This window comes from Alexandromys fortis, unplaced genomic scaffold (assembly GCF_014885135.2).
Source record: "Alexandromys fortis isolate MF-2015 unplaced genomic scaffold, M_Fortis_MF-2015_v1.1 scaffold_205, whole genome shotgun sequence".
NCBI lineage: Eukaryota > Metazoa > Chordata > Mammalia > Rodentia > Cricetidae > Alexandromys > Alexandromys fortis.
This window is the reverse complement of record NW_026068107.1, coordinates 272,346-299,665: the sequence shown is the minus strand read 5'-3', so window position 1 is coordinate 299,665 and position 27,320 is coordinate 272,346. Positions and strand designations below refer to the sequence as shown.

General features: G+C 43.1%; 2 protein-coding genes across 22 annotated transcripts in view; one reads left to right on the top strand and one right to left on the bottom strand.

Annotated features, from left to right (window-relative positions):
* Plp1 (proteolipid protein 1) overlaps positions 1-27,320 on the bottom strand; it is a 102,017-nt gene that overhangs the window by 58,208 nt on the left and 16,489 nt on the right. For 10 of the 19 annotated variants that reach the window (XM_050124157.1, XM_050124158.1, XM_050124143.1 and 7 more), the window contains 4 exons: positions 23,991-24,122; positions 23,754-23,875; positions 21,578-21,682; positions 20,611-20,660 (listed from right to left, as the gene is read on the bottom strand). The gene's annotated coding sequence lies outside the window, so the exon portion shown is untranslated. Of the gene's footprint in view, positions 1-20,610; positions 20,661-21,577; positions 21,731-23,753; positions 23,876-23,990; positions 24,123-26,434; positions 26,551-27,320 lie in introns of all 19 variants that reach the window. The other 9 variants (XM_050124147.1, XM_050124144.1, XM_050124149.1 and 6 more) reach the window with 4 other exon arrangements.
* Positions 23-23,746, top strand: LOC126489706 (glycine receptor subunit alpha-4). Of its 3 annotated transcripts, XM_050124136.1 has the most exons (9): positions 23-90; positions 3,789-3,919; positions 4,201-4,268; positions 4,979-5,202; positions 5,336-5,418; positions 6,926-7,066; positions 10,599-10,813; positions 15,473-15,622; positions 22,627-23,746. In XM_050124136.1, the coding sequence occupies exons 1-9, from the start codon at positions 23-25 to the stop codon at positions 22,915-22,917; spliced, it is 1,371 nt and encodes a 456-aa protein (XP_049980093.1). In that variant the 3' UTR covers positions 22,918-23,746. The 3 variants fall into 3 exon arrangements, with proteins under 3 accessions (XP_049980093.1, XP_049980095.1, XP_049980094.1); XM_050124138.1 differs by lacking the exon at positions 23-90 and having other exon boundaries at positions 3,841-3,919; positions 15,473-15,617; positions 22,631-23,746; XM_050124137.1 differs by lacking the exon at positions 23-90 and having other exon boundaries at positions 3,841-3,919; positions 15,473-15,641; positions 22,646-23,746.

Below are 27,320 nucleotides of genomic sequence, written 5' to 3'. Positions count from 1 at the left end.
AGGACTCCAAGGTCCCTGCAGAATGGCAACTCTTGTTCCTGCAACCCTCTTCCTTCTTCTCTGGACCCTGCCAGGGAAGGTCCTCCTCAGGTGAGCTCAGTGGGGGTGAGAAGGAGGTGCATGCAAACACTAACTGGGGGCTGGTGCTAACAGACGGGGTAGCTGGCACACTTTCTTCTAAGTTTGAAAAAAAAAAGTCAGGAGGGCATGAGGGGAGGACACCCCCTCCTTAGTCAGGACCCAGGAGCTGTCCAGTACAGATGTAGGGCCCCAGTGCGGGTGGAGCGTCTTCTGTGTGAATGAATGAATTGCATGAGCATGGGTAGGGGCTAGGTAGCTGAGTCCTAAACTCTAAAATGGAGGTCGCTTGTCCTGTATCTGAACCCTATCATCTCCCTGCCAGCTGGATCCCTAAAATGACAGGAACATTTGTCAGATGCCTGCCAATGAGGCTGCAGGTGGCACAGGTTTGCGACAGGATCCCTGCAGGCTGGAGCTGGGCTACCTGAACCTTAGCTTTCTGAGCTCTCCCTGCCCTTGTATACATGGCTGCTCACTGTCCTTTTAGAGGAACCAGGTAGCAGTCATTCCCTGGGTTTGCAAGCAAGGAATTCTTGGGGCTCCTTGTAAACGTCCCCTGAGCATTTGCCCCTGCCCATTATCACAAGAGCTAGTCGAGGCTGACAGGGTACACTGGGTAGAAATGATGCCTATGGCTTGGCTGAACTGCTCTTCAAAGGAATAGCTCACAAAGTGGAAAGAGTGTCCGAGCAGTGTCTTCTGCCCCTTCACCCAAGGGGTGGCCTGGGGCATTTCGCTTTCTGCACCATTGCTTGTGGACACAGTCAATGGCAGGCAGGAAGGGGTGTAAAGGGAGCCAGTATGTGTGGAAGTGAAAGCAGCTCAGAGTGGAATGGCAGCTCCGAGGAGCTGAAAGGATACAGACATGACAGACAGAAAAGGGGTCATGGAGTTGACCCTAGTCGAGGGCAGGTTGCCTCAAGATCCACGAACAAGCGGTAGAAGCAGCATGTGTACTCAGAAACTGGAGGTCATTGGAGGAAGAGGGGCTCTAAAGAGTCCTAAGTTCAAGCCATTTACTGTATGGATGGAAGCTGATAGAGAAGGGCAGTGACCTGCTCAAGGTTGCTCAGCCACGCAGGAGCTGAGTCAAAGTTCTCTCCTTACACCAACCAAGGGCCTTGTATGAGTTCTTGACCTGTCTATCTCCTGCCAGTGTTTGCGAACTTTCAGGAGTGAAAAAGTGGATAGAGTGGTTTCACAAAGTAACTCTTGGTCTTGTTTCCTTAAATAAGGTGATCTCAGGAGATGGGGGACCAAAACAGGTTTGGAACGAAAGACAGAAGATTCATAGCCTATCCTAGAGTTCTAGGACAGGGCCTAGTGGAAGTGACCTGAGTGAGGATGAGGACAGTAGAGAGGTCTGGCTGCTCTATAGGCAGGGCCATATGCCCTCCCAGCAGGCAGGTGGCAGATGGCCAACAGAAGCAACAACAGCAGCAGCAGCAGAGCGCACCTGGCTAGTGTGGACATCCTGTGGTGAAGGCGCCGACTTCTGCCTGCCCAGCATTACTACCGACCTCCTTGGATTTCCCCAGCCTGCTTAAGCCACCTGCTCTGGCTGCTCCTGCCAGGGGCCAGGGTGGCCTCTGTCTCCAGGGCAAGGGATTCTTGCCTGCTTTGGGGATTCAAGGCAGAAGTCTAGGAAGTCATGGTAGGACGGGTCTTGACTGTTCCTCACTCTGGTTCTTTGATAGATCATTCTGGGCTACTTGCCTTGTAATAGTTCTATGACCGACACATTGAGGCTTGAAGTTACTGGCTCTGGCTCTGAATTTTGGCTTTACAATTCACTAGCTGTAGGCTCCTGGAGAAGTCACTTCACCTTCCCCTTATTGGTCCCCTATCTCCCGATCTATGTACAGTCAGACTTTCATATCCATCAGTTCCAAATCTTAAGATTCAAGTATCACAGATACAAAATATATAATAGTACCTCTGCTGGTCTGATTTGGATTTTCCTTGTCTGTATTCTCTAAACAACTATGTGTATAACATTCACGGTGCATCAGGTGTAAGAACCCAGAAATGATTTACTAGTATACAGGAAGATATTCACAGGTTATATCCAAAGACTATACCGTTTTAACATCTGAAAATTTGATTACCTACAAAGGGGTTCTAGAACCAATGTCCCTTAGATATAGAGAGCCAGTTGTAAGAGATAATCAGGGAGGACTGGTATGAATTAACCTAGATAAGGCTTATGAGGCATTTAATATGGTGCCTTGGACCCTTTAATGAGTCTATCAATCACTGACTAGAACACAGACTTATTGGGGAAAGGGAGCCACTGGCTTAAATGAGACTAGGACACAGAAAGGCAGCTGTCACCCTGATGCTCAGTCCCACAGTGCAGCACCCGTGGCAGCTGTGGGGATGGCAGTAAGATGCATCAATAAAGTACCTGCTCTAGCCAGGAGTCTGGCCTGAGTTCAGTCATGACATCTACCCCTGCTCGGCTTTTGCTGAGTCCCTGGTCCTTAGTCTATGTGTTGGCTAGTACACAAGTAAACGGTTATATGGAAGGGCTTTTCTGCTCCTAGAAGAAAACTTGTGTTTATGTGTGTATAAGTGTTTGCACATGTGTGGGCACAAATATGTGTGGGTATACATGCATGTGTGCATACATGTGTAGAGGCCTGAGGCTGACGTCATATGTTTTCTTCGATCATTCTTTATCTTATATATTGAGGCAGGGTCATTTGCTGAACCCATATCTAGCCAGTTTCAGCTTGTCTACCTATCCAGCTTGCCACAGGAGAGCTAGACTCCCCAGGGAAAGGATTCCAAGGGTGCTTCCATGCCCACCAGATCGTTTCCTGGGTGTTGGGGGTCTCTGTGCTGTTCCCTGTGCCTGTGCAACAAGCACTGTATCCATCGATCTAGCTCCTTGGCTCTCTTAGGAGGAAAACTGACCAAAGAAAGAGGCTAGATTCTATCATAGTGACATTTTCCCCCAAAGCAAGCTGTGAGGTAGAGAAAGATGGGAATTTACCTCAATATGATCACTCTGTTTGGAAACTCTCCCATGGTGACAGATTACTGTTTATTTATCATATTCACCTGCCTGTAGTAGCCACGACCCTATACTTAAACATAGCTTCTTGCTAGGCAAAAAAGAAGAAAATGGCACAAACCAAGCCTCCCCCAACCCCCAACAGAAGCTGGGTCCCAAGTCCTGCAAATCTCACAGCAAGCCCAAGCAACTGACACCAGCTCTCAGGGAAGCTGTTTGTCCTAAAGCCCCTCCAATCCTTGGCTAGGCTACATTAGCAACACATCGGTGAGATGCTATTCTTTGACTGCGTTCAAAGCTCCTTCAGGAAAAGATCACTAATAGGTTCTTAGTCCAGTGTTTGAGTCCTAACTACGTCACTCAGAAGTTCTGAGACTTTGGGCAAGTAACTACCTTTCAAGCCTGTTTTCTCACCTGTAAATTGGAAATAACAGGCCTAATGCCATGTTATTGAGAATTAAGTGCGAAAACATACCATCTGTGGGAAAGCATTTCCCAGGACTATTGCTGGGCAGCCACGTTAGCTCATAACTGGTTGTCTACTCATTCAGTACACCAGAGACCCATTCTCTTCTGTTCCTGACTGAGGGGCAGATTCACCAAAGGGGGGTGGAGATGGGAAAGCAAATTCTGTGATAAATGTAGGAAACAACTATCCTCAAACTTCTTTTCTTCTCCTGTTCCCCAGTGTGGCTTTGGCAAAAGAGGATGTCAAATCTGGGCCCAAAGGGTCCCAGCTCATGTCCCCTTCTGATTTCTTGGATAAGCTGATGGGACGAACATCTGGATATGATGCCAGGATTAGGCCCAATTTCAAAGGTAAGAAACATCCATCTACTAAAATCTCCTCCATGCTTACTACTTCGGGTGGCACACTGCTTAGCTAGTACTTGGTGGTCAGCCTTAAGGAAGAAGACTGGAAGTCTGAGGCTAGATCTCAGAGCTCAGAAAGAGCCTCTGCTCCCTATTGCCTCTGGGTCCAGGTAGCTGTCAGTCTTTTCCCAGCAGTGAGCTCATCTGCAGCTCGGAGTGGGAGTTTTGGAACCTGGGCTCAGCTTTCTGGAATGCCCTGCCAATGGGCTGTGCTTTGCTACCCTTAGGCCCACCTGTGAATGTGACCTGCAACATCTTCATCAACAGTTTTGGCTCCGTCACTGAAACCACCATGGTAAGGGGTCTTCCCATTCCCCAATTCCATTCCCATGTGAATGGGAGAAGCTCACCAGATAGCAGGCATTTCCTTTCTATTGCCCTCTTCCTGCTTTGTGATCACAGCTTAAGCCACAGGAGATTGGAATTGATGACTGAGAGGTTACTCTTAGTTGCCCCTAACTAAAGGCAAACTCGTCAAAGAACAGTTCATCAAATATGTGAAGTAACCCAATGCAGAGTGCAGGCTTTTGAATCAGGAAAACCTGAGTTCAAATTCTAATTCTGCCACCGACATGTTAAGCAAGTTGACTTCAATCTTTCCTGGTCTTTGTTATCCATATGCAAAGTGCAGATCATGAAACCATTCTCTATGCAAGAAAAATGAGAGGCTTAACTAAGACGATGCTTATAAGGAAAGCACTTAGAGCCGAGGAAGTGGCTGGGTGATACAGTATTTGCCTAGCATGCTCACAAACCTGGGTTCAATCTCCAGTCCTAAAAAAAAAAAAAAAAGCACTTAGCTGAGAGTCTGGTATATAATAGACATTTAAATGAATGGATTTTCCTTCCCATCTTTGCCATACTTGGCCAAAGTGGGCTTTTTCCACTGGAAAATATCTACTCGCCCCAAGCTGCATCTCCAGCATTTCCTCCTCATGACCCTTCTGCTCATGCTGGTCTTACTGGACCACCGCCTCTGATAGGCCCTCCTTGCCACCCTTCCAGGACTACCGGGTAAATGTCTTCTTACGGCAACAGTGGAATGACCCACGTCTGGCCTACCGAGAATATCCTGATGACTCTCTGGACTTAGACCCCTCCATGCTGGACTCTATCTGGAAGCCAGACCTCTTCTTTGCCAATGAGAAAGGGGCCAACTTCCATGAGGTGACCACAGACAACAAGTTACTACGCATCTTCAAGAATGGGAATGTGCTCTACAGCATCAGGTGCACCTAGTATATAGCAAGGGGACTTTGTAGTAAGCAGCAGCAGCCAGATGGAGATACAAGAGTAGGAAGATGGTTCGTGCTATACAATGTGCCAGCCCAGTAAACTGACATACTTTTTCTGTCCCACCAGACTGACCCTCATTTTGTCCTGCCCAATGGACCTCAAGAACTTCCCAATGGACATCCAGACCTGCACAATGCAGCTGGAAAGCTGTAAGTGTCTCTAGTGAACAGCAAGACAAGGCCTAGAGTAACAGCTAGTCAATATCCTCCAATGATATTTCAGACAGGAAGGGGCTTACTCAAGCACACGTCATCAATTCTTGTCATGAATGAGACTAGAAGCCAAGGTTCCTTGCCACCTAGCCCAGTGTGGTTTCTATGTTCCCACATTACTTTCTGGGCTGACTATTCCATAGAGCTGGGCAACATAATGTCTCCCAGCCTTCTGAAGAAACGTGCTTCAAATGGCCATGGGCACTCTCTGAAGGGTGCTTCCCCTGTTCCCATTTCCTCCTGCAGTCCCTGAAGTAGCTTTACCTTGACCCTCCCAGGATTAAGACACTGAAGATGCCCATATATGCCAGCTTGGGGCAAGATAGAGATACACTAGGAGCTCTGATTCTCCATGAACACAGAAAGTGATTACGAAGAATGAGGCGGCAGCTTCAGGCACACAGGACAGTGTGTAGAGTGGCCAAGTCAGCCACGGTCCTCTATGCAAAGGTGTCAACCTATATGGGCAGGCAAATGTGCAGAAAGCCAAAAGATGGCAAGGATAGGTCATCATTTACTTTCACTCTTCATCTGTCACCTGGGTGAGATAAACCTGAGATCAGGAGACATCGCTCAGAGAAGAAAACATGTTGCACTGTTTGTAGCACATGGGAATAGTGATGGAAAGAAAGTACCCCATGGTCCACCGTCTAGAATTCATACGCCATCTTTCCAGGCAGGTTCCCATCATCCCTCACAATTTTAAAACCTGGTGGAGGAGCCTTTATTAGCCTCATTTGGCAGAAGAGTAGATGTTGTGGGAATTTGGTCTGAGATGACCCATCTGAAGCCACAGAGCTACAGCACGCCTCTCTAGATATGGTAACCCTCAGTCGGCCCTTACATGTGAGAACACAGTCATGTCTGTGACAGGAGTCTTCATGTGCTGCCAGTAATCTGTGAGCAATTTGGCATGCTCAGCTATTAAGTCTCAGTTTTTTCCAATTCAAGTCCCTGGCTAGGAGTCTGTGACCACATTCTCCCATGCATGACTGGAGGGACAGAAATAGCTCTCTCTTCCCTGAGGTGAAGCGGCAGAAGCCCTGGCTCCGAGGCTCAGCTCAGGACATGTGCTTGGTACACATGCTTACTCCTCTGGGTTTAAGAAGTGCCAGGAGGTTCCCAGCTGGGGTCCCTGACATCTTTCCAAACTTCTTGGCCTATATCCTAAGTCTAACAGAGTAATTTCTCTCTAGGTATTTACCAAGCTTGAGACGTACATAGTAGGGTAATCTAGGATCTTTCTGACTTGCTCATTTAGTTCAAGCCCGTGAGACAATTGAGGAAATGCCCTCTTCAGAAACATTCCCTTTTCCAAGATTAGAGTGCCATTTCTAAACCCCAAACCTTGTTTCCCAACTATGCACCCTTGCTAACTAACTCCACCTCTGTCCTCACCTAAAACATGCACTCTGAAGTTCTTTGATACCTTTGCCACTTGCAGTTGGCTACACGATGAATGACCTCGTATTTGAGTGGCTAGAAGATGCTCCTGCTGTCCAAGTGGCTGACGGGTTGACTCTTCCCCAATTTATCTTGCGGGACGAGAAGGATCTAGGTTATTGTACCAAGCACTACAACACAGGTAAGACTCAGGCAGGTGTTTATTGTCTATAAGGCACTAGAAGGTCTCAAAATGAGAGACAAGGGAACAAGGCAACCAGGTCCCACTAGAGGCTCAATAGAATAGAAGAGATATGATGCTACACGCTTCTTATACCTTATTTCACTGCGGCAGAGGCCGTCAGCGTCACTTTCATAAAGAGAACACAGAAAGGCTAGAGAGATGGCTCAGCAGGTCAACTGACAACCTGAGTTTCATCCCCAGAACCCACATTGTGGAAAGAGAGAACTGACTCCTACAAGCTGTCCTCTGACCGCCACACACACACTGAGACATGCTCATACTTGCACATATGCATGTAGAAAAAATGAATAACTGTAAAATAAATTTTAAAAAGAAGGATATGAAGGGGGTAGAGTTTGAATCAGTTGTCACACAATTACAAGATGTCAAATTTAAAATTCAAATCCAGATCCAATCCCAAACCCCATGCTTGTATCTCTCTCATATGCTGCAGAGTGAAGAGGCTGTGACAATGAGCAGCCAAAGGGTCTCATTTTTCTTAGGGCCAATTTCCTGTGGAAGCTGGGAAGTCTACATTTAGGAGGTGTCAAGAGCTGTGCACAAATAGAGAGGAGCCAGGCCAGAGGGAGCAGGCAGCTGACCAGGCACACTTTCTGCAGTCACATCCACTGCCTGGCTCTCCTCAGCTAACTTCTTTTCCTGAATGTGGAACATGGGAAATGGAGAGGAACTGTTTTTGTTTTTGTTTTTGTTTTTTTTTCTGACTGGACAGCTCAATCCTTTGGTTTTCTTAAGAGTTGCTGGCTCTTCATATCCTTTAGCAACTTAGCTGTGTGGGAGCGGGGGAGGAACAGGTCCTTGAATTCAGAAACTACAGCTAGAAACTGGTAGAAACTTGGGTGGGAGAATGGCAGTTTGTATGTAGGGGAATTGTTTTCAAGCTTCTGTACTCAATATATTCGCCTGGGAGTCTTTTAAAAACACTGATTCTTATGCGCTAACTCTGAGATTCTGATCACATATACTAGAGGAAATGTCTAGAAATTTGCATGTTAACAAGTATCATGAGGCCTGTAATACAGATAGTTCAGGAAACACTATATTTTGAGAAATGTTAGTCTAAAGCTAATTTTTCCCTACTTATTTAATACAAGAATTCTACCCTTAGAATGTATTTTAGGAAAACATTACAAAATATCTCACTGGCTTTAGTCACTAAGGTTTCTCTGCCACTTTTAGTGCTAACAAAAACGTGGAATTACTCTAAATATCCACCCATAGGGTAGAAGTAAATTAAACAGTGTGCCTACTTGGTAAAACAGTATGCCGTCATGGTAAAACAGTATGCCGTCATGGTAGAATAGTATGCGTCATACTTTCACAGTTCTTAGATCTTCATGGGAAAGCACAAACTACAAAAGGGATACGATATAATGCTGCGTAAAAAACATGGCTATACTGTGATAAAAATAAAGCAAAAATATGTATTTAAAAACTCTGAAAGGAAATACTACTACTAAATATTTCTAAAGCAGATGTATAAAGCAAGAACTTTTCAGTAATATAAACCTGAGTTTAGAGTCTAGCTTCTTTAAATACTGTTGGGTACCCTTGAGAAATTGAGTTTAATCTCTTTATGCTTTAGTACCCTTATCTGTAATATGAGAGATAACCATTTTACCCACCCCCAAAAAGTGCTACAGGATTTAAAGTATTAAACTCCAGTCACTTAGTAGTGATTTGATAAATATGAGCTTAAGAATGTTATTCTGTCTCTTATTCTTTTATATTAAACAAATGTTAATCTTATAATTAAAACCCACACTATTATTACAATAGAAAATGAAGGAAAGCACAGGAAGAGAATATGAATATATAATAAAGGCATGTCACAGGAAGAAGCCCACGGTGAGCTCAGGAATGAGTAGGAGGTCATAGAATCATAGAGCATGCCAAAGCCCGAAGCAGTAGCAGTTCAAATCACTGGTCTTGAGTAATCAGATAGGAGTTAAGCCTTAGTCAGAATAACATCAAAGCACAGAGTTGGTTCTCCATGTTCACATGTTCTATGACTAAGGGTCCATCCAACCTCAGAACACAAGCATTAATAATAAATTTCATCTGTGCTGAACAGATATGGACTTTTCCTTATCATTAGTACCTAAAAATCCAGTATAACAATCACTGACATAGAACTTACATTGTGTTATATCGTAAGTAATTTAGAGCTGAAAAGACGGCTCAGAGGATGAGCTGAGTTCAGTTCCCACCAGTTCCACATGGTGGAAGGAGAGAACTGACTAATAAAGGTTGTCCTCCAACTTCAACATATATGATGCACACACACACACATACACACACACATGTTTAAAATGAATAATACAGATCTAATTTAGAATATATAGAAGGGTATGTATCATTTAAATACAAATGTGATGTCACTTGCTATAAGGGATTTGGGTAGCTACAGATTTTAGTATCTGTGGGGGGTGTCTTGAAAGCCATCTCCCAGTGAATATGGAGATGGCTGTACAAATCTGCTTTTCCTCTTGTGTTATCCCAAGTCTCTAGTTTTGAGAAAAGCTGCTAATGAATGTTTCTTAGCTTCAGAGTCGTGGGAAGCAGGCTAAATTAAAGAGGGCTGGCATGCAAAAAGGAAGAACACTGAGATATGTGCCTAGAACCAATGCATTTTTTATGGTGAAACAGCATAGTGCTTCCTTATCCTCTATGGGAACCTGCTTTCCAGTATCCAGAGCTGATCTCTGTTGCAAATCCTTTCCCACTGTATACTAGCTTGCTCTTCTCACTTGCTTAAGACACAGGGAGTGTTTATTCCAGCTGTTGCTAGAGATTCCGGGATATGAGCAAGTACAAGGAAGGATGGTGAGATATAAATGACGTCCAAACTAGTTCCTTCATAACGATGATTTAATGGTAGAAACAGCTTTTGTGCTCAGCACCTCGACTACAGTATTTCATTTAACTTTTCTAACAGCCCAATAATGGAGTTGATATTGCTAATTACTCTGCTTTCCAGGCAAGGAAACTAGCTCAAAAAGCTTGGGTGGAACTTGGCATGGTGGTACAGCAGAGAATTCCAAATTTGATGTTGCCCTGGGCTACATAAAAAGACCTTGTCTCAAAAACAAAAGGCGTAACAATCAAAAGGCTTGGGTGAATTATTCAAGATCACATAGCTATTAAGCAAAAACCCGAGATTCAACCCCAGAGAGTCTGAGTCTGGAGCCCTCTTATTCTTCATCCTCTTTCTGGAATTGTTACTTGAAAGATCTTATGCTCTATGCTAAAATTCCGGGAGCGAGAAGGCAATCTTTATGGCTGATTTGAGAGCCTTCATAGTACAGTATCTGGCATTACCTGGGGCCATTTTGAAAGTATCATTTATTGGCCAGCTGAGGATCCCAGAGGTTGGTTCAGCAGAGCTGCCCTATTCCTGACCCACACTCCCTCAGGCTAAGCTGCAGTCTGGGGACTCAGAGCCTAATACTTCATTTCTTTCTTATAGGAAAATTCACCTGCATAGAAGTGAAGTTTCACCTGGAGCGGCAGATGGGCTACTATCTGATTCAGATGTACATTCCCAGCCTACTCATTGTCATCCTGTCCTGGGTCTCCTTCTGGATCAACATGGATGCTGCCCCTGCCCGTGTAGGCCTCGGCATCACCACTGTCCTCACCATGACAACCCAGAGCTCTGGATCGAGGGCCTCTTTGCCCAAGGTGAAGAGATATGTAAGAGAGCCTGCTTGACACCAAGCCCCGATTTCCCATGCATCGCATGCTCCGCACTGAGCTACTCCCTTTCTACCCTGGATTTAAGGTTATAACTGGGGATAAGCAATAGCTGGCATCCAACATCTCTTCTTCTCCATGACGTACTATTAATAACAACGTTAACAGTGTGAATGTTGCTGGCTTGGGAATGAGCAGAGTCAGTGCCTTACTTAATTTTCTTTGGGAAATACTAGCATGCTCCATATCAAAAGACCCTTCTCACATAGAAAGTTCCATTCTCACAGAGTACAGGTGAGAATGAAGATCAGAGAGGTTATATGACTTCCTCAAGGTCAATTCTGACCAGAAACAACCAAAGAAATAGCTGCGTTTTGAACCAAATTCTGTCCTCTTTCTTTAATAAGTAAGGTACTATTACAAAGTGTTCTAAATATAGTGTTTATTTTGGGGGTAGGAGAATATTTTGAGGTTGCAAATATAATAGCAATTAAAGACAGTAGACTCTGATCATCTGGGGCCTGTTAATGTTTTGACTATGCAGAAAAATTTGTGCTGATAGGACTAAGAAGAGTTCTCCCTGCAATGTGTATTCATGTAGGGAAGTTAAAGGTCACCTCAAAGTCCTTATGGTCAGCAAGGCTCAGAGCAAATCAGGAAGTGAAGTCATTTGTTTCATTCAAAAAATAGTTGTTGAGCACATACTAAGGACCAGGTCATGGAAGAATAATAACTCTTGCCTTAAATATATTCCCTCTTATTCCGATTTGTTGGGAATCTGGCCCTGAGAAATGCTATCTCTCATTGGTTGCCCCAAATACAACTTCTTTATCAGAGACTTAAGCAATGTGTAATATGGATATTGATGGCATGTTTATGAAATTGCTGTAGGGCATTTAAATGGAGAAGAACAGAGTCAGGCAGATACATTTAGGTTTCAATCCCAGCCTCATTACTTACTAATAGTATGACCTTGGGTAAAGTATCTCTCAGTTGCCTTGCCTATAATATGAAAGTAAGAATTCTACCTCCTCCATGGGGTTATTATGAAAAATAAAGTATGTATTAACATACAAGGACAGTGTTTGGCACATAATAATTGCTTAACAAATGCTAATTGCTTTATTAATTATTAATTGTCAGTGTTAAAAAAGAATGAGTATTGGATCTAGGAATAAAGCAGATGATATTTCTTCTACTGATTTTCCATTTGCTAGTAAACCTTTGATTTACTCCAAAGCCCCCTACAGAGATAAACAGGGATCAAGTTCAGATTAGGACCAAGCACCTGAGAAGTTGTCAGAAATCCTTTCCTGTATGTGTTTCCTAAATGGACTGGGGTATTAATGAGGCTCTTAGAAGCAGCCTATCTGTATTTTAATAAATAAAGCTTGCCTGAAGATCAGAGAGTAAAACAGCCAGCCACTGGCTCTTACCTCTACCTCAGTCTGAAATGGCGATCCTGCCTCCAGAAATCTCAGAATGAGACTGTGTCTGTGAGCTGTCTCCTCCAGCCTTATATTCCTCTCTAGGGTTGGGATTAAAGACATGCACTACCCAGTTTCTATGGCAAACTAGTGTGGCCACTGAGATTAAAGGTGTGTGTTATCACTGCCTGGTCTGTAAAGTTGACCAGTGGGGCTGTTTTACTCTCTGATCTTCAGGCAAGTTTTATTTATTAAAACACAAATGAAAAAACACTATATTCATCTCTAGAGGAGAGCCATTGGGCCAGCCTGGGCTATGATACTTATTATAATAGCCTTATATGGGGATCACTGCATTAAGAGCCCTGCCCCAATTTTTTATCTCTGTCAAATAAGAAGATTCTTTGTAACCCAGGAAGATACCGCAATTTATGCCTTCTTTTGAAAATTTCCTTTCTGGTTCCCCCTTGCAAGTGAGCACTATCCATCCGTTCCAAGGTGGCAGAGCTTCCTCATGCAGAGAAATAATTTTGCTAAGAGGTTATTTGTTTACAACCGTGACTAGTACTTGTCATATTTTCGTGACTTCTGAATAGCCTCATTAGCCAGTAGGCAAAATATTCAGGCATGGACCCTAAACTGACTAGTCTTGCTAACCAGATCCATGGGCCCTAAAATGACTAGTCTTGCTCACCAGATCCATGGACCCTAAAATGACTAGTCTTGCTCACCAGATCCATGGACCCTAAAATGACTAGTCTTGCTCACCAGATCCATGGACCCTGAGTCTGTGCAACATTAGACAAAGGAGGTGCCAGAGGCATCTGATAGCAACAACACTCCCACCCAAAAACATAACTGTACTATCTAGGATGAGAGCAAAAGAGATTTCTTTGAAAGGAAACTCAGCTGGGGTAGTCTTTCTCCATAGTCTCCAGAAACCATCCCTTCATTGCTTTGTGCAACACCCTAAAGGCACTGATTTCCATCTCTTTGCCAGGCTTTGATTTCCACAGCAGCAAGAGGAAAAGCTAAATGAAATAAATGATATAAAATTGCACTAGGGAGCCTTTAGCTCATGAGACAAAGAAAGGAAAGAAGGAAAGAGGCAGCAAGCAGGAGCCGGCAAAGACAATCATATCGCTACATCTTCTATCCATTCATTCAAAAACTACTTCTTGTGTGCCAAGCACTCAGGTATTGGGGATAGAACACTGAACACTGTAAAAATAGTTCCTGACATGGAAAAGCTCAGGCTAGTGAAAGAAATGCTTAGGTATGTGATGGATGCTAAAGAGGTCTAGGTAAGCCAGTCCATATAGGAGGAAAATAAACACTAGGATAATCATGGAAGGCCTCGCAAAAATAGGGCATCTTATGTGGAAGCTAAAGAATAAGCCAAATTTCTGCCAAATCTCAGAGAGGAGAGGAGACTGGCTTCTTTAAAAACACTGAAATATTTCACTGTTGCAGGATCATAGGTTCTAAGGGGCACACTGAGGCTGAAGAGGTAGGCAGAGATCAAAGACAGTAAGTGTAACACATCTAGATCACAAGGGTTATAGAGAACCTCCAAAGGGTCTTGGGGGGTTATGATACGATCACAGGGATTTTTTAAAAATGTATTAATGACACAATTATTATTAATAAGCCATAAACACATAAGGTGTACCTTTTATTAACAGGCTAAAGCCCTTCATGACTGTCCCTTATAACTGCCTCATTACTGATCTTCATAGAAGGTCTTTAAAAACCCTGAGATCCCAGTGGGCCTGGGCGGATAGACAGTTAAATGAGATGCTGTCTTCACAGGTGGCAGAACGAAGACAGCACCAAGGAATTCTTAATCAGAGTTAGCCAGTAACACAATACTACTCGCTCTTTCTGTGGAACTGTCCAGAAATGAAAGCAGGGTTTACCAACTTTAACACCTCAGTTGGAGCAGATAGTTCTGGTGTGTGTATGCTTTAGAGGGAGGAATGGTATGCACTTCAGAATGCTTAACAGTACCCATGATGCACCAGTAGCTAGCATCACTCTAAAATCATGTTGCCAATTTTTTTGGTAAACATTGCTAAACGCTCTTGTGGGTGGAGCAGTTTTTCCAGTTAAGAATCACTAAGATGGGAGGTTAGGGATATAGCTTACTGGTAAAGCACTATGCATATATGAAGTCATGGGGTCAATCTCCACTATCACAGAAAGCTAACAAGTAGAAAACCTACCCAATGGAACCTTTCCTTCCACAGGATCTGCAGCACCCTCAGTGCCATGTAGTACAGAAGCTGATAGAAAGAAGTTACTCTTCAGGAATCCTGCTCCTGATAGGAAGCTATATGGAGAGAGCTCAAAATTACACAGGGAATGCCCTTGGTTAAGGAAGTGAAAGGATCTTAATATACTAAAGTTCTGTCCCTCCTCTTAGAACCACCTAGCTGTAACATGTTCCTGGAGAGGTTGGTGGTCAACTACTCTTAAAAGCTGCCTAGGGCAGGTACTAGAGGAGCACAGCTGGAACCAGATGGGTGGATGCCATTATTAAAGGTCATGACAAAGGCTAGGTGGCACTCCTTCAGGATTCTGCCATTCTGTCCAAGGTGAGAGATGGAGGCTTAGCAGGGAGGCCTGAAAAGGCAGCAGCAAACTTCACAGGGTCAACAGAGAATGGGAATGAAGGAGCTCCTATCTGCCAGTGAACCTGTACCTAGGTAACTGTCAAGGTCATTGATTTGAAAGCTCAGAATTGCCCAGTCCTAATACCGCCTTTCTAACTAAGTGATCTCTGCTAGAAGAGCATTTCTCTCTGAGTATTAAATGTCCACAAAGCTCACATGGGAATTGTGAACTCTCACTAATTATCAATGCGGCTATGAGAAACTCAGGGGACACCAGAGAGCCAACAAACATGATTTTTGATGATTGCTACTTACTGCAAGGGAAGAATCAGAAGGCAAAAGAGGGATGCAAGAAGAATAAATATAGGAAGAGTAGGGAGGAAAGGCTCATAGACACAAAGGGTGGAGGCTGCTGAGAAAGGATGAGCCCAGGCTCACTGACATGGCCTTCAGATAGGCATCCATATCATGACAGACTTATTTAAATCACAGAAGTTTCAGGATAAAACTGAACAATAACAAGCAATTGATATGGACTGGAAATCCACTGAATAGTCTATGGAAGGACTCCAGAAGGATAACTGCTCTATTGATGGATATTTCAGGTATCCTATGTGAAGGCAATTGACATCTGGATGGCTGTATGCCTACTCTTTGTATTCGCTGCTCTGCTTGAGTATGCTGCCGTCAATTTTGTCTCTCGTCAGCACAAGGAATTTATGAGACTTCGTAGAAGGCAGAGACGGCAACGCATGGTGAGTACCAACAGGGGGGGTTCTACTTCCTTTCTCCTTTGAACTCCTTCCTCCTTATTAACCCTCCCAAAAACCAAGTCCCAATCTAGAGCTCTAGTACTGGGCAACCAGGAATCCCAGATTCTAGTTCCAGGCTGGTGACAGTAAAATTAAATACTTGTTTGTTTTATCTATCCAAAGGGACATTAACCCCTATAAGGTAGTGGAGGGATTAAGAGTATGGCATATAGTAAGCACTTAAAATATGTTAGCCAAGGTTATGCATAATGGTGCATGCCCTTAATCCCAGCACTTGGGAGGCGGAGGCAAGAGGATCTCTGTGAGTTTGGGATCAGCCTGATCTACAGAGAGAGTTCCAGGGCAGCCAGGACTACATACAAATCCTGTCTCAAAAAATAAATAAACAAAAGCATATTTGCCAGTATTAGATCCTTATTGACTTAGCACAAATGCTACTGCTTTCAGAAGTAACTGTAGGGTAAAAAGGGCCAGCCAAAAAACACACCCTGACCCTGAAACCAGAGCCAGTGAAAGAAACACACCCTGGCCCTGAATCCAGAGCCAAAGGGTTAAAAAGGGTCAGAAAAACACACACACACACACTTTGGTCCTGAAATGGGAGCCAAAGAAACACACTCTGTCCCTGACCAACTCAGCACAAAAACCAACCAATCCCTGAACATGAAATCCAGCCAATATCTGAGATTGTCCAAACTCAGGGATTGAAATCTGACCAATTCCCACCCTGAAAATTTTCACCCTGGAAAAACTTCACCCCTATGAAGCCCTATATAAGCCCTGTGCCTGTTGAGTTTGCTGTTGCTCTTTTCCCACCCTGGCAGAGGCAGCCACCCTCCTGGATTCTTCCCTCCCAATAAATCTCTTGAATGAGGTTTGGGTGAGGTCTTCTTTCACCAGAATGGAGTGGCTGGAGCAGAGCAAAGTTGAGCAGAACTGTAACAACTTTGCTGGGGAAACCTTCCCTTGCCAGAGTAGAGTTGTTACATTGAGAAAACCTTTTCCTGGGGCAGGACTATAAGCTGCTACGCTTAAGGTGACTCTGTGGTACTCCTGGGCTCCCAAATGCCAGGATCCCTTTCCATCTGAGCTGCAATACTCAGTTTCTGGTTGTAACAATAATAGTTGTTTCTGGTTTTCCTTACATCAAGAAGGAAGGTACTCTAAGTTGTCCTACTGGCAAGAACTCAGAGTCAGACACTAGTACCTTTCAAGAGGAGTACTGTAAGATGGTCCCTATATTTGAATTGTAATTGAAACATCACTACTTGCCTCTTCTGACTGGTGGGATGTGTGCTGATCTTCAACAGGCACTTCGGAGTTGTTAGGCTTGAGTGGTGTCCTTCCTCACTCCTATTTGTTAGCCCCATTCCTTCCATAGCAGAGTGATCACCAAGAGGGGGAGATAGAAGAGGAAGTTGTCATGACAACAGAAGCAGTTTTCCCTCAATTGCCCAGACAATAGGCACTAGGTAAGTTGTCATGACAACAGAAATGTCTGAGCTACCCAGAGGAAAAAAAAGCAAGTTCCAATTACAGCAAAATGGAAAGCCTTGCTCCTGGTTGCTTAATCTTTAGAAGCACAATGTCTCAAGCTTTGACTCCTTGTTTTCTGCCTAATCCAGAGGCTTCAAAACCAAAAAGCCAAGCACATGAGTACTTTTGGAGGACAAAAACCAAATTAACCAAACCTACTGTTAAAAATCTTGACTCTAGGGGGCAGCAGATGTAGCTCAGGGGCAAAGTGCTTGCCTAGCATATACATAAATCATGAATTTGATCCACAGTGTCACACAGACACATACACACACAAATTCTGACTCTAGCCTATCTGAGACATACTAATACTTTGTTCTTCCTAATACCCAACTCCCACCTCGGTTGCTCCTAGAGCACCCCTCCCATATGACTTCTAATGATCACATAAACTGCATGATTTCACATTTCTTTCTGGGGAAAACGGCTCCTGTCTCATGTATATTTTTCTGAATACCAATTCTTTGCTCTTTAGTTTATTCACGGTTTCTAAATAGTGAGCCCTCTAGTGGATGGATCTACAACTGCATTTTTGAATACATTCGTCCAGAGACTGGCCCTTAAGACTTCTTGCCTCATTAACTCAGGTAGACTGCTTCAGTGGGTGACTCCATCATGGTCTTGATCTCTTTGCTCATATTCTCACTCCTTCCACTCTTCAACTGAACCTTGGGAGCTCAGTCCAGTGCTCTACTGTGGGTCTCTGCCTCTGTTTCCATCAGTTGCTGGATGAAGGTTCTATGGCGATATTTAAGATATTCATCAGTTTGAGCACAGGGCAAGGCCAGTTTGGGCACCATCTCCTCTACTGCTTAGGGTCTTAGCTGAGGTCATCCTTGTGGATCTCTGGGAATTTCTCTAGAGCCAGGATTTTTGCTAACCCCATAATGGTTCCCTCAACTCCTCCTTTCACCCCTCTTCTTCCTTTTTCCCCTCCCTTCTCCCCCCTTCTCCCTCCACTGTTATGTTCCCCATTTTGCCAGGTGATCTTGTCTATTTTGACTTTTCAGGTGGATCTATATATGTTTTTCTTTGGGTTTACCTTGTTACTTAGCTTCTCTAAGATCATGAACTATAGGCTCACTATCCTTTGTTTACAGCTAGTATCCACTTATGAGTACATACCATCTTTATCTTTTTGGGTCTGGGTTACCTCACTCAGGATGGTATTTTCTATTCCATCCATTTGCATGCAAAATTCAAGATGTCATTGTTTCTTACTGCCGAGTAATACTCTTATAACACCAGCTGGCCTAGGAAGGAACAAGCATGGGATGAAACCAGTCCCTCTGAATGTGGTTGACAGCTGCATGGCTGGGGCAGACTGAGGGACCACTGGAAGTGGCACCAGGATTTGCCTCTGCTGCTTGTGCTGGCTTTTTGGGAGCCTGTTCTCTTTGAATCGACACCTTTCTCAGCCTAGATATAGCAGGGAGGGCCTTAGACCTTCCCCAGGGTCACGGTGTGCCTTGTCCTCTCTGGGGAATGGATGGAAGGTGGGTGGGTTGGGGTGGAGCGAATGCGAAGAGGGGAGGGAGTGGGAATTTGGATTGGGTATTATGATGAAAAAAGTTTTGTTTTTTTTTTTAAAAAGACTTCTTGCCTCACAGTGGGGACAGGAAAACATGTACAGAGTTAGCAGAGGGAAAGAAAACAGATTATCCCTTTTCTAAAATAATATCTTTATTATTTTAGACTATCTTGACCTCTTCTTTGTGTGAAACTTGTCTGCAGGTACCAAAATCATTCATAGGAGTTTTTGATGCATTTTAACATTGCCTTCCTAGGAATGAACAGCAGGTCATCGAATAGTCTAGAGTCCCCTTTCTACCTAACATGCCTGTGTTGACGTCCCAGTAACAAAGATTGCTAGTTACCACAGAGCTACTCAGCTTGACTTCAGTCCCACCTCCTATCCTGTGCTCATTCAACCAGCTACTGCCCAGATTTTGTCTGCTCGTGTTTATATGCAGGTTGGCATGTGCTTATAATAGAGTGCGCCACTGTACAGTTATTACAAAGTTACTTAGTAGTTGCTTGATGCCTAAACAGGACACTGTGACTTGCCTAAAAGTGGGCTGTGGCTTATTATTAATGTGAATAAAGCCTGAAACCCAAATCTGTGCCATCAATAATACCCCTCTCTTGAGCTTCCTAAAGCTAATGTGACCCCAGTGTGCTAAACAGGAATCTTGGATGCCCTAAACTGGCTAAAGAAGTTGACAGAGAGCTCATGTTTGTCTAGACCTTCTTTTGGGGCCTTGATGTACCAGTAAAAAAAAAACTAGAAACCTTCAGCCTGGGAAAACCCAATGGAAGAGGAGAGAAATATTATAATTCTCAGGAGCCCAGAGTCAAGGTCACGATAGGGTTCTTCAGGAGCCAGTCAACTGTCCGTCTAGCTCTAGGGCTAGTCATTGTCTTTCTAACCTCTCCTCAACCACTTGTCTCCCCTACATAGTGGTCTTCTCCCGCACTGCTGCCAAAAATAGTGGGTGTTTTGCACATGTTTCTGCTTTGTCTTCCCAGATGGTCTAAATGATTCAGAGGAAAGGGTGGATTCTCACCATCCCTGCAGGGTTAGCCCCTGGCTCTGAACACAGCAGCCAAAGGCAAAGGCTGTCAAACTGCACAGACAAAACTTCTTGATGTTATTAACACAATAACTTGAGAACTAGAAAAATTACAAAATAGCAGCAAATCCTCTCGGGGACTTACTTTCGGAAGCTTGTTCACCTCTCCATCCGCTATTGAGTACACCACCCCATCTCCAATTTCTTGTCCTGCTTGTTCCCCTGACATTTATCACTCCTTCCCATCTTCATACCCCTTCTCCACTGGGCATTTATTTCCCAGGCTGGCTAGGGTCTAGCTTCCTTCTCTAGCCTCTCAGCACTCTGCTCCTAGATATGCAGAAAAATTCAATTCTATTTCAATAACCATGGAAATCGCAAAGTAATATTGAATGGCACACTGACACTCCCCAACACATACTTACCACTCAGAATCTGTCATAAATATCTAATATCCAAACCCAGGCCCCTTTATCCTTGGATTTTAGGCTATTCATCTTTCCTGGACCATAAAAGGTACATACTAAAATTAAAAAGAGCCAAGAGCAGCTTACTTTACTAGATATATTTTTCCCTTCTCTATGAAATTACATTTTTAAGCCTGGGAAATGTTTCCAAATAATTTCCCTCAGATTTACTGGATAAAAGGAGAAAAGTTGGATTTATAAAAACAGAACTAGCAGGTCGATCTAACTTTCTCCATTAGAGGTTTTTCTCTCAATACCTATATTCTATAGTTGTATCTTCTAGTTGGGTTAGTGAAGAGGGGGGTACAAGGTCCTGAACTCGATCACTAGGAAGATTCTTTTAAAAAAACTTTACTTACCGCTCTCACTTTTCAATTCCTTCTGAGATACTTACTCTGTTTGCCTCTGGTTCTTTATCTTTATAATGGACCCAGCAAAGCTCTCCTGTAGACAGAGTGTGAAAATTAATTGCAGAATGCATGTGAGATGAATCAAGATCTTTGATAGCAGAGGCTAAAATGGCAAGTGAGCAAAGCCTTCAGGCCGCCAAACTGTCACCATTCCAAGTTGAAGAGCAGGACAGTGAACTCACTCTGACATACATACATACAACATATATACACACATACAACTGTCCCTGAAGACCCTGATAAATCAAGAGTAGGACAGCAAAGTTCTCTGATGCGCAGCTTTAATTTTTTCCTATGTTCAAAGTGCTCCTCCCTTTGGAGAAGCCAAAGGCTATGGAGCCATTGTACAGTGGGGCAAATAGTAATTGCATTTCCTGTCAAGTACTTCATAACTGAGTGAGAATCCTTTCTGAGCAGACTCTTTAGTATGGGACCCTGACAAGATATGGGCATCACAAAACAAAAGGTTACTCCATTCCTTATGTCCTGAAGCATGTGATTCATTAGCCCAATTGTCCATTCAACAGATATCTACTGAGTGTCTATTAGGTTCCAAGCATGGCACCTGTCACTGGGAATACAGTAGTGAACAAGTCTATATATGAGTTAACAGATAGCAGAGGAAGGGATAGGGTTTCTTTGTGAATTTCTGGCCTGAGTTTGTGTGCCACTGAAGCCCAGTAGCAGACTTGCCCTCCTAACAGTTCACTTTTGGGTGATGTAATAGTTAGGAGTTACTATGACCAGCCATACCAATATCTCATCTACAAAACAACTTTTCAGTTGGGTTCTGTAGCCGCAGAGTCCTTGTTATAAAGATCCCTCAATGTCCCTTGAACTGTGCAAAATTTTTAGCAAATATATATACACACATGTGGCAAGCCCACACAATATACATGTATCTTGTGCTTATAATTTATAGAACTACATCAGATAACTAGGGTGACTTACTCTTCCTGTTCTACCTTGAACTTCTCCAGTGTTAGTGATGAGAGACTACTAGTCTCTGGGGCTTCCTCAGTTCTGGGCAAACTTGAGTTGGTAGGTGTAAACAGCCTAAGAAAGGAGATTTCATTTCAAGCAATCTCTTAGCTGAAGCTTTTCCTGCAGAGAATTCAATACTTTCATTTATGTAATCATCTATTTGAAGGACATATTTCTCATATGGGTATTTCTTCCCTCTTCTCTCCCAGACCCCATCTATTTCTTTTATCTCTTTCTGTCCCTACTTTCTGCTTCCCAGCTGTGGCACAGCTACTCAATGTTGTAAGTCAGGGGTTGTATTAATAGACTTTCTGCTGTCTACAACATACTGCTCACTACTTGTATAAAACACACCTCCTCTCTGTTAATGTGTCTATCAAAAGACATGCATTCTACAGAAATGTAATGCATATTGGGTAATAAGTGTTATTATAGATTTACTGATTCCCTTTTCAGATCAGCTAATTTGTTTTTTATTTTTATTTATTTTTTTAAGATCAGCTAATTTGTAAAGAATCATACAGCTCTTTGAAGAGTGAGCAACTGTAACCTACTTTGTCTAGCTCATTTGGTCACTTAGAACTTTTAGAATTCTTAGCTTTAAGTCAAAATCACTTTTAAAAGTACTATATACCAAATAATCTAATTCTAAAGCTTTTTAAATTCATTGAAGTCAATTCCATCAAGTCAAAATATCTCAGCATCACTGTGACTGTTGTTCTGTTTCCCTGTCAGAAATAATCTGACATTGAGATGCTGACACTTGGTGGTTTTAGACGACTCCAAATGATGTTACACATTTTCAAAAGGCAACTAGGTACATGTCTCTAAATGAAATCATAGCACTTATGTACAACATATAGCTGCTTAGCATATAATTTTGTGGTCAACAAAAAGCATGTAGTGGGCCAGTTTAGTGAGCCATTTGTCTGTATGACATTGGATATGAGGCATTTATGGGTGGTCTGGCTTTTACTCTGGCTTCAAATACCACCTTTTATCTCTTGCAATTATAGGAAGAAGACATCATACGAGAAAGCCGCTTCTATTTTCGTGGCTATGGCCTCGGACACTGCCTACAAGCAAGGGATGGAGGTCCAATGGAAGGTTCCAGAATTTATAGTCCCCAACCTGCAGCCCCTCTTCAAAAGGAGGGAGAAACCATGAGGAAACTCTATGTGGACCGAGCCAAGAGAATCGACACCATCTCCAGGGCTGTCTTTCCCTTTACTTTTCTTATCTTCAATATCTTCTATTGGGTTGTCTATAAAGTTCTAAGGTCGGAAGACATCCACCAGGCACTGTGAACAGGGTGGGGGCTATAGTATACAGCTGCTGGCTTCCTGCTTTCACCCGGGTGGGCTTTTCCCTTCCATCAAACTCTATCGGGAGCTTCAACAGTTTCTTCTTGACTTCCCCCTCATAACTTCAACCACCAGTTCCCAAGTTATACTAGAACTGCCTAGTGTCAACGGTGGCTATACTACAAACACGGCTTATCTACTCAATCCAGATTTCCTGCTTACTCTGCATTTCTCATTGTTTGTCCATGTGCCTGATGCCAGAGTGACTGTCTGTCATTGCTGGAGATCCTCTGTGAAGAATATTTAGACTACTGGACTCTGGGTTTGCTCATCTTTATCTTTCCTACTCCCATCCAGAGCCTGCCCTTTATTTGGCACTTCTCTCCCTCCCACTGCAAGCTCAAATATGGAGTCCTTTTAGTCCATAAGTACTGCTCTGAATGACCTAGTCAGAGGCCCTTACTGAGAGAGAGACAAAAGCACGTGTTCCCACCACTTAACAAGGATGTGGCACTCACCGGCTGCTCTGGGCTAGGGGACTGGTCCAGCAGAAAGGTTCACTTCTAGAAAAGCTACCATTTTTAGAACTGGGGCAAAAACCTAGGACTCTCAGAAAGTTTACCCTTCCAGATCTAACTAAACTTCCTTGTCCCAGAAGTATTTTCTCTAGTCCTTAATTAGGGTAGCCACAGACTTTGTTATGCTGCTGGGTAGGAAAAAGGTGTGTGTGGGGGGCTTATTCTTTAAGAAATGCATTTGATGATCTAGACGAGGGAGATGAAAGGTACTAAAACCTAGGAAGAGTGGAGTTCAGAAGCAAAATTTAGAGAGACGCTTACGTTTGTTTCTTCTTTTTCTCTGAAGTCTCTTAATTTCCAGGAATCTCTAACTGCACCTCCTCTTGGCAAGCGAATAATGGCACCATAAAACCTTGTTCTGAATCGCATAGGCTACAATGTTCCTGAGGAGAAACCAGGCATGCAGAGGGTGTCCCTATCTAGGAATCTAGAGAACTCAACCTACCTCGGGTTGTAGTTGTACAACTTAGAGAGCCATAGTTTGGGTTGTTTCTTTACCCTTTTTGTGCTTCCCTTTCTTCTTCATAGGATTCAGATAAGGCTATAAGAAAGGTAGGATAGAGTGGGTTGGTGTGTCGCTCTGTGTCATAGGGATGCACTGGTCTATTACCATGTGTTCGCTGAAGTGATCTGTGAAGAACACAGAAATGAGATGAGAAAAATACAGATATGATGATAGCAGTTGGAACACACAGACAAATAACCTCTTAAAATACTGTGTCCTTTTCTCTGGGTCCAGAATAATAATTAACTATGTAATATGAGTTCTCTTCCCTCCCTTCCAACTCCCCTCCTTCTTTCTCCCATTTCTCCCTCTCGTCTATCTCAGCTCTTCATTGTTTTTCCATTCCACATACATTCCTAATTCAAGTCAATTAAGTCCAATGGTCAATGTAAATTCTATAGTACACAGATAAGACCAGCCTTCTTTCTCCATTTTCATACTGAATTTATCTTATTCATTGAGATACCCTTTGATCGCCCTTGATTTGGGAGACAGTACTTTGGAATGGCCAAGGCAGCTGGCCTAGCTTTCTTTCTTTTTCCTTTTCCTTTCCCTTTCCTTTCCTTTCCTTTCCTTTCCTTTCCTTTCCTTTTTCTTTCTTTCTTTCTTTCTTTCTTTCTTTCTTTCTTTCTTTCTTTCTTTCTTCTTTCTCTCTTTTTTTGAGACAAGGTCTTTCTATATATCTTAAGATATCCTGGTACTTATTTGCAGCCCAGGCTAGCCTTGAACTCATATTCCTCCTGTCTCAGCCTTCATGGTGTTAGGATTAACAGTGTGTATTACCATATTCAGATCTAGAAATTACTTTTACCGGACACATTAGCACTCACATACAAAGAATCAAATTTAAGAATTCATTTATAGGAGGAGATTAAATTGAAAAGGGAAAAGAGAGCCCCTGTGTTCCTATTTCTGCCCAGGTAGTGCCAATCAATGAGAGGCCACAAGCAATACCCCTTTGAAAGGAGCAGAGAGTATCTCTTTGATACTGTCCCTGAAGGGGCTGGGGTGTCAGGCTGCTGCAGCCCGGAGGCGGGGACAGTGGGGGTGGACTATGGAGATGAGCCTACTGCACAGAGCTCTACTTGTTACAGATCTTGTCCAGATGGGCCAACTACACAAATCTGCCCTGTTGGAAGTCTCAAGAACAATGCCCTGGAGACAGCTACAGTACTGAGCAATAAAGGCTGTCCAACTGGGACTCAAATCAGGGCATCAGCTGGTGCTGGGTGCCGAAGAAGCCAAAGTACCAACCAACATAATAGACCAAAGGAATTACAAAGCCACTCAGAGTCAATGCCAGGTGGAAGGTATTATCCTTCTCACTAGAGGCCCTGCAGAGGAAGTATTTGCATAATGCCAAAATCGAATCCAGTGCAAATGGATTTCATTTTTTTTTATTCTTCCCACATATGTACAGGTCTTACTGAGGGAGTTTGACATTTAGCAATCTGTTCAATCACAAAATTGCTAAATTTTGGGTCCTTCTTACCAATGAATTGATAAAAGGTGACAGAAGAGTCTCACTTGGAGGTCATGCCCACTTAGCAGCTTTCTTGCAGTACTTACCACCACCCCCCCCCCAGACCATTACTAATTTATGTCTGAATCACATCTGATGTGTTTTTTTTTTGTTTGGTTGGTTTGTTTTGTTTTGTTTTGTTTCTCGAGACAGGGTTTCTCTGTGGCTTTGGAGCCTGTCCAGGAACTAGCTCTGTAGACCAGGCTGGTCTCGAACTCATAGATATCCGCCTGCCTCTGCCTCCCCGCATGCTGGGATTAAAGGCGTGCGCCACCACCGCCCGGCTCACATCTGATGTGATTCTGAGATTTAAACAGCATTTTTAAACAGGGGTGGGAGCTTCCTTTGATGATAAAGTGTTTGGGATATTTTCATTAATTCTTTGTTAATATTTAATGTTGGATAAGCTTTTCATAACTATATTTTAAGAAGAAAGGCTTTATTTATTCAGTTGTTAAGGCTACTGGTACCTCCACCTCCCTTCCAGCTTGTCCTGCCTTGTAGAATTCCCTTTAATCCCTTTAAAAGGACTAGTAGGTCCTTTTGCTCTCTCCACATTCATAGGCCAAGCAAAAAGGAGCTTTCTAAGCGGAAGAAATGTACTGAATAAAATACCCCCCCTTATCTTTACCATAAGCATTTTCCACCTATCAAAAAAGAGCAGGCACCCTTCTGTTTAAAGTGTTAGACTGATTCAAATTTACTTTTTCTTTGTGCTGAGTTGTGAAATGCCTCCCTCAACTTTATCCAGAATATATTACTTTCTTCGAAATTTTTTATCCCACCACTCAATGGTCTGTATCAGTGTTGGTATTATTAGTCTTATCTCATTATTCTAGCTACCAAAATCTCAAAAACTGGACTTGACTACTTTGGGATTCATTTTGTTAGGCTGCACTGTTAAGGAACACTTACCAATCTAGTTCAGGAGCCCCCCAGGGACTAGAAAGCAAGGTTCCACTCATCAGTTCAGTGGTGGAGGGCAAGAGATGCATTTTATATAACTTGGTAGCCTGCATAGCTCTTAGTGCCTAGTAATACACAATATATGCAATTAGAATAAAAGCCTATCTTTCCACTTGCTATATCATATGTTTCTGTTCATTCCCTTTCCATTAATTTATCGAGCACAGAAAAAGAGATCTGGAAGAAAGCCTACAAAATCAGAATTCATATAGATATGTACACAATGCAATCTCCAGGTATAACAGAAACAAAATTAAGAAGACACTAAAACCTTGGAGGTTCATTACTGAAAAAAAAAGAATTATAATGTTCTTATTAAACATTAATACTATACCATATATTAAGACTTGGATCAAGCTATAATTAAAGTCCCAATCACTAGATAAACACTGTCAGTGACACGTGAGTAGAGTAGTGGGAATTTAGACAGCGCTACCATCTGCTTCCGCCTGTTGTACATGTTGTTTCTGTTTAGGAGACAGTCATCTCGGAAGGGAAAGCAATTAAGATGTTCCTCCCAGTCTCACATTCTGCTCTCCCACAGTCTCCAGCTCAAATGTTTATAGTCTACAAATGCAGGCTGATGGCTTATTAGTCAGATCAGCTTGTTAGTGGGCCTTAAGCTGAGGGAGAAACGGCCTCTGGGCCAATTCTCCCTCACAAACGATCTTCCCTGTGGAAAGCAAAGAAAGTCTGCTGACATGAAGCCACCTGAAGAAGCCACATGAGAACTCAACTATCACTACTACTGAGTAGCTCTTTTCTGTCCCCTGTTGTCACTGTAAAGCTTTATACAAATGCCCTGCTGTGCTATGCTTTGTGGTGTGTTACTTTA

Excerpts from the sequence above, each read along its gene's own strand:
- LOC126489706 (XM_050124136.1), top strand. The coding sequence starts at position 23 with ATGGCAACTCTTGTTCCTGCAACCCTCTTCCTTCTTCTCTGGACCCTG. Across the intron at positions 5,203-5,335 it reads AATGTGCTCTACAGCATCAG|ACTGACCCTCATTTTGTCCT; the intron begins GTGCACCTAGTA and ends CTGTCCCACCAG. Across the intron at positions 15,623-22,626 it reads GGCAGAGACGGCAACGCATG|GAAGAAGACATCATACGAGA; the intron begins GTGAGTACCAAC and ends TTGCAATTATAG.